This window comes from Barbus barbus (genome assembly GCF_936440315.1).
Source record: "Barbus barbus genome assembly, chromosome: 7".
NCBI lineage: Eukaryota > Metazoa > Chordata > Actinopteri > Cypriniformes > Cyprinidae > Barbus > Barbus barbus.
In genome coordinates, this window is record NC_136735.1 from 5,547,849 (window position 1) to 5,554,921 (window position 7,073).

General features: G+C 40.6%; 1 protein-coding gene across 2 annotated transcripts; it reads right to left on the reverse strand.

The window, feature by feature from the left end:
- Positions 1 to 40: 40 nt before the first annotated feature.
- LOC306873162 (G-protein coupled receptor family C group 5 member B-like) lies at positions 41 to 7,073 on the reverse strand. 2 transcript variants are annotated; one of them, XR_013784461.1, is made up of 5 exons: positions 6,098 to 7,073; positions 2,648 to 3,718; positions 1,397 to 1,503; positions 1,131 to 1,317; positions 41 to 920 (listed from the first exon to the last, which is right to left on the reverse strand). XR_013784461.1 is itself a non-coding variant. In XM_079422247.1 (4 exons), the coding sequence occupies exons 2-4, from the start codon at positions 3,714 to 3,716 to the stop codon at positions 1,273 to 1,275; spliced, it is 1,221 nt and encodes a 406-aa protein (XP_079278373.1). In that variant the 5' UTR covers positions 3,717 to 3,718; positions 6,098 to 7,061; the 3' UTR covers positions 41 to 1,272. The 2 variants fall into 2 exon arrangements, 1 of the variants encoding a protein (XP_079278373.1); XM_079422247.1 differs by having other exon boundaries at positions 41 to 1,317; positions 6,098 to 7,061.

Below are 7,073 nucleotides of genomic sequence, written 5' to 3' on the forward strand. Positions count from 1 at the left end.
TGCGCATGCGCAGTACGCAAAGAGTGACAAGAGACGCCTTGAAAACACTGTAGGAATGTTTATTAGAATTTGTTTCAAATATAGACATCAAGTATAGGGAAAAATACAACGATTCTGTGCAATAGATGTGAACATCACGAGCAGAATAAAGCCGTTTCCACTGACCCTGTTGAGATGTCTCTGTGTGAGACTGCAGCAGCTTCCAGACACAGGTATTATCATCAAACACAGCATTACACTTATAGATGAATACCATCAACTGCATCATAAAGACTGACAATCAAGCGTGCAAAGTTTGCAAAAAACCCATCTAACGTGATATAAAAACTAAAGCTTAAAAAGAAGATACTAACTGAACATTTTAATACAAAACCATTCAAATAACTGAAATACAGTTTAATACATTTCAAAGTGATAGAGTTTGATTATATAAAGTGGAATGCAGGCTAGAAATTAATGTCTAATCTCAGCATGAAAATAACTGACCCCTTTTACTGCCTTAATACACATTTCTGCTTACATGTTGAATAAATGATCTGTGCGTGTTTCTTTTTAAATTGGCCGCTGAAATAATATGCTTTTTTTTTTGGCTGACATCACAAACTCCTCTTATTCTTCCCTTCCAGTCAATCAGTTCACATTGAATAAATGAATGAATGACATTCAGAAATGTGTCACATTATGTAAGTAAATGGGTCTGTTGCCAGCATTTCATGCTGATTTTAACACTCCCTCTCCTTTCTCTTTCACACATCTCTGTTTATGTAAATTCTTACCGGTCCTCATCAGTATGATTTGTCTGATTCATTTAATCTAAACAGACATCACCTGTGATATCGAATAGGTAGCACATCCTTTATTTTGTTTATTAGAGAACATGTGCAAAATTAGCCTGCTCCCATGTCGAAAATGTCCATTATCTTCAATCACATTCACATTCACATTCATTCATTTAGCTGACGCTTTTATCCAAAGCGACTTACAATTGCTATATATGTCAGAGGTCGCACGCCTCTGGAGCAACTAGGGGTTAAGTGTCTTGCTCAGGGACACATTGGTGTCTCACAGTGGATTCGAACCCGGGTCTCTCACACCAAAGGCATGTGTCTTATCCACTGCGCCATCACCACCCCCAATCAGCTCTTTTATTAGAGGAGCATTTCCAAATGATTAACATGGAACCTTAATAAAGTGCCTTTTGACCCTGTGAAGTCACCCGAACTCAATCCTTTAAGGGGGCCCGAGAGGACATTATTGCCATGGTAACCGCTCTCACCACAGATGCCTCCCCGTGAAGTTTGGAGGGGCGGTTGGGATCTGGAACATAAAGCGTGAGGTGAATTGTTTGTGAGGCTTAGGCAGTAAAGTATTGTTTATGTGTAGTATTGCTACTGACCGGTCCTGCGTTCATGAGCAGGGCCATCTCGGTGGGCTGGTAAACGTGACTGCGGAACGGCACAGCGGGGCGTATCAATCCGTTATGATAACCTCCAGTCTGCAGAACTGTTAAAAACAAGACAATATATTACAGGCTATAATGTAAAACAAAGGAAAAACTCATTGAACATCTGTATATAATAACTCTAATCTGGCTAAATATGAAAAAATCTATATATTTTAATCATATGGGCAATTAAATGATTTTGAAAAGCTTCAGATGCTTTGTATGTTTCGCCCTAAGCAAACAAAGAACATTTTTCCTAATGTTCTCAAAGGGATTTTATTCACAAAACTAAATAATAACATTCTAGAAACGTTTTTATAACCATTAACTAACCTTTCCAGAACATTTCAAGAGAACCTGTACAGAACGTTCCCTAATGGTTACTTTTAGGCATATTTATAACCATAACCTAATCTTCACAGAACATTACAGGAACATTTTTTTTTTATAACCATAAACTAAAATCCCAAAACACTGCAAGAAGGTTGTTGTTTTGTTTTTGTTTTCTAAAAAAAAAAGAGAACACAGAACTTCTCTTATGGTTATTTTTTTAGCATTTATTTGGGCATTATTTTTATAACCATAAAATTAACATTTCCAGAATGTTGCAGGCAATTTTGTGTGTGTGTGTGTGTGTGTGAGTGTTATCCTAAAAATAACCTACTCATAATGATTTCTAAAAGCAAATTTGTTTTTGATTTTTGTAGAATAGAACCTACGTTTACAGCATGCACTCTAAAGATTATTTTTAAGCTTTTTTTTATAACCATAAAGTAACCTTTAGAGAATGTTGCACATAGGTTTTTGTATTAAGCTAAATATTATGTTTTCTAATGGCTAGTATTTTTTTAAGTTATATTTTTGGGCTTTTTATGCCTTTATATAGGACAGTAGTAGAGAGCAGACAGAAAAGCATTGGAGGCAGGATCGGCAAAGGACCTCGAGACGGGACTCGAACTCGGGTTGTCGTGAACACAGTGTCGGCTATATGAGCACTATATGTCGGCGCATTAACCACGAGGCTATTCTCGCCGACTAACAGCTAGTTTTTAGCTTTATTTTTATAACCTTTATAGAAGGTTGCAGACAGGTTTTTTGTAACAACCTGAAGATAACCTACACAGAACATTCTCTAATGGTTATTTTTAATTTTCAGAACCGTAAACTATCCTTGCACATGTTTTTTTTCATGCGGCATCCTACCCGCACTGTGCTCCTCTACGGTGTACGCTTGACTCTCTGCGAATGGAGCTCTGGGATTGGTCGGCCGCTCGTCGTCATGGTAACTTTGTGCCGTTGGCAGCTGAGGGGTGTCGTAGTAGTTCTGGCCGGTATCTGCATTCCTCTGACTGGACGGACGCAAGCACAGGTGCGTCTCTGGGATCGCGTGAAATAACAGCAGCACCCAACCCTCGGTCACCAATGCAACCGCTAATGCCGGCTCATCCCAGTCCTTTGCCATGGTCGTGATGTCGGCATCTCCGTACAGATAGAGACCGAGCCAGGCAACCCACAGCAGAAGCGAAGACAGACATGAGAGGAAAAGCCAGACAGCGTTGCACCTCCACTTCATCCTCTTCCGGCTCGACTCCTCTCTGTTGCTCCCTCCGCACAACACCACAGCCAACGACAACATGCTGGCGGCTAGCAACAACGCTAGAGCGTAGCTACACACCAGTACAAAGTCTAAAGGCAGGTAATCGCAGGCTTCATGTCCCTCACGGACCACCGTAAGCAGCAGCCATTCTCCAGCAATGATGCCTTGAACCACAGTGAGCGCGAAAGCCAATCCGGCGAGAGAGCTGCCTGCTGGGCTCCGCCTCCCTCCAGCCAGCTTCTTCAGCCGCACTCCCTGCACCAGCAAACAGGAGAAACACATGGCGAACAGCACCCCCCACAGCCCGCGGCGCACCATGCAGAGCACCTCGCCACGCCCCACCAAGAAGACCAGCGATAGGCTGAAGAGACCCATGGTTCCGGCCAATAGGAGGAGTAGAGGACCGATTCCACAGCGCTTCTCCGGTTCCGTTACCGTTTTCAGCTTGGCTAAAATAACTATGGCCAGGATCAGTGTGCATACGGTACCGCCGGATGCTATGGCCTCCAGCACCACGCCCCACACGGACTCCAGATCGCACAAAACTCTGTAGGGCGGGTCCACTGTAGCACCACACCCATGAGGAGGGGGCGGGGCTGTAACCTTGGGCGGGTCCTCAAGAGCGCAGCAGCCAATCAGAAAGAGAATGACGATGAAGGTGGGCCTTAGAGCCATGGCTGGAAGAGAAAGAATACAAAAAAATATTTTTTTTCCTTTTTTCAGTGTAAAGCCTGTACAGACGGCCCATTCGATTGCTCCAAGTACGTAGATGCGTCCGCCGTCTTGGAACAGTCAACTTGACGTCATTCACCAAACTATGCGTTCGCAGACCATTGGCTGTGCAGGATTGCGGCATCTTCGAATATTCATTGGTTACTATGGTGAATGACGTCAAGTTGACCATTACAATATGGCGGATGTCTTACGTATAGTGGCCCATAGAAACAGTTGCTAATGAGGCATCTATGTATACATAGACTATGGCAACGTTTTGTTTTGTTTTTTTGTTGTTGTTTTTTTCAGTAGAGAGATGGAACAACAACAGATGCCTGCATTGAGGGCGCTAAGAGATAGCCACAACTTTAGTTTAAAAGGGTACGAAGATATTTTATCAGTCATACATTCTGGAGAGAAACAGTGCAGACACTGGACAAACTTTCTAGAATGCATGTGTCAGCTGTCTGTCAAGTGGCGTACACTTTGAAAGGCTATGCTCTCGACTGTATGCATACGCTAGCATACACATACAAAAACGTATAAGGATTTCAACTTTTTTTCAGTAAAAAGACATTAACCAAACCAACCAGCTCTGAGACGAATCACAAGAAGTCACTATGAAAAACCATTTTCTTGTGAAATATTGGAGTGTTTATTATAAATGATTAATCTGTGCATATCATTATTTTTTTGGCAATAATTAATATTCCCTCTTAATCTTAATAAAAAACAATAACTTCCTCCACTACACCTCTTCTCGACTGTATGAAATCAAAATTGACTTTATTTAGTGCACATTGCTAGTCCTGAGGTGAACAATTAATTCGTGCAAGTTAATCAATTGTGGGAAAAAAATGTTTGTCTGAATTCAAAGTTAGCTCATGAGATGCCTTCATCTGACTGATTTTTTAAGGCAGCATAGATGTATCCTTCGCTGCCTTTGATATCCCACAATCCTGTGCGTTCCATTGTGGTTGAGCTAAAAAAAAATAAAGATGGCGTCTGAAAGTTGCGCTTGGTGGTCAGTGTAAATGTATATTTCTGAATAACTTTTTGCACTTTTGAAGTTATTTCCAGCGAGAAATCGGTATTATAGTAATTAAATATTTGTTTAGTTATCGCCAAAACTCATTCTATTTTGTTGTAAATCATTAAAGCGTTTTGCTGCCTCAGAAGCCTGTCTGAAATCAGTTTCATGAGATGCCTTTGTGTAAAAACGCTGCCTGCAAAGTCATTGCCTCATTAGGCAGCAAGTTTCCGGATGCCAAAGTCGGCAGCAACTTCACGCGGACTTTAATCAGGTTAGAAGCCATATTGGAATTTAACCTGGATGAAAACGAGGCTGTGAGGGATAGACTTATGGCATGCGCTAATTCTCACAATTTTCAAAACTGTTTTATAGAGTTATTGAAAGAGAATCATCATTCATCACTTCGTTGGTATGTAGTTAAACAACAGCACAATGCAATTAATGCACTGTACCTCTCACAGCCTCGTTTTCATTTGTTTCAATCACCTGAGAATTAGGCTACTATCCAATCACTTCCAAACTAGATGGAAAACTAAAAATAAATAAATAAAAATAAATGTTATTCTCTCGTTCGAGAATCGTTGTTATAGGATATACTTAAGGTAAGAAAACATAATTGCATTTATGGTTATGGTATAAGTCAATGACAAAACTGTACACTTCTTTGTATTCTCTAAATTAAAATTTAATTAAAAGCGACAGTATACAACATACTGATGAATCAGTCACTGATTATCACTGACACTGAACTACAAAAATATGTGTATAACTATAAAAATAAGTGTGCATTACAGTATTAGAGTGTAGACAGGCAGACTGTCGTTTCCATAGCAACATCCACTTGGTTTGGAATTTTGGCTATTAAATACATTCTAAAAAAGAATATATAGAATTATAGCACATTTGACTTTTGAATTGTTTTGTTATCCGTTTGTGCGATTTATGTGGTTTATAATAAATGTAATATATAATAAATGTTATGCTACTATTACTGGCGGATGCATTTGCTCATCCTCTGCTGAAGAGTTGTAAAAGCTGAGTTTGTCTCTCATCCGAGCTTAGAAACCCCAGACAGTTGCTATGGCAACCAGAGGCACGCGTGGGCTGGCCTAGATGGAGATGCACGCAATTTATATAAAGAACAAAAAGCCAGAAACACACAAATAAACACATAAACACATGCAGGTTCAAACATGCACAACTTCAGAATCGAATCATTCATTTAAAGACAGCAAAACCATGATAAACTAACAAGGGTTAAAGAATATAGATCTGCAGGCAAAACAGTTATATAAACCGTGTTACTCACCTTATGAGTGCAGACTGTATTTTAGATAAAGCCTTGAAGTCGATATGTATTTATTAGTGCAGGAGATTTTCTACACACATTCCCACAATCCAAATCTCTTTTTATCGTGTGAGACTCATCCTGCAAAACACAAACTCCTGCACTGACATTGCAACCAAACGCCGCACTTTTTCTCGGTGCTCAATAGTTAAAACCAGTGACAGAAACCAGCTTCACACCCACACACTACATCTGCAAAAGAGTATCCTTATTTCTCGATTTCGCTGCTGCTTCTTTCTTCCAGTCTCTTTTTGACAGTGTTGTTAAATCTCCTCTTGCAGTGAGAGCTGTGGATCCGTGTGCAGCTGAGGGTAAAATTCATGTCTGATTGAATATAGACCTCACTGGACCGCTGTAGTCCATCCTCACTTGTCACATGCATCGCTCTCTCTGAAGGGCTTCATTTGCAGCATTGTGACTGCTGCTGATGCACAGCCTATAAATAAACCACAGCAAACTCCTCAGCAATCATGCTTCTCAAAGCCTCATGATGATCCAGCCAAACTTCTGGCATAAAGACCTCCAATTAGACCTCTCGCTGTCATAGACAACTGACAAGCCACACATACACACACTCACGGCCAGGTGTGTGTCCATGTGCAATGTGTTGAGGGAGTCTTATGTAATAAGGATCCCAGAGCTTCAGGTCATACGTGTCCATTAGTGTTTGTGTGTGAGTGTCTCTTTAAGTAGCCTTCAGATAATCCTATCCAGTGGTGCAGCGAGCCATCAGAGTATTATAAAGAGTCTTCTTACCTCTCCTTTCATTATGTGTAGGTGCTAGTAGTTCACATATTTAGTAACCAGTACAGTGGATATCAATTGAGACCTGAGAGGAAAGAGGTACACAATTCTAATGCCTGTAAAACCTATATATTTGGTTGAGGCCTTACACACACACACACACACACACACACACACAGATATAGCACACCGT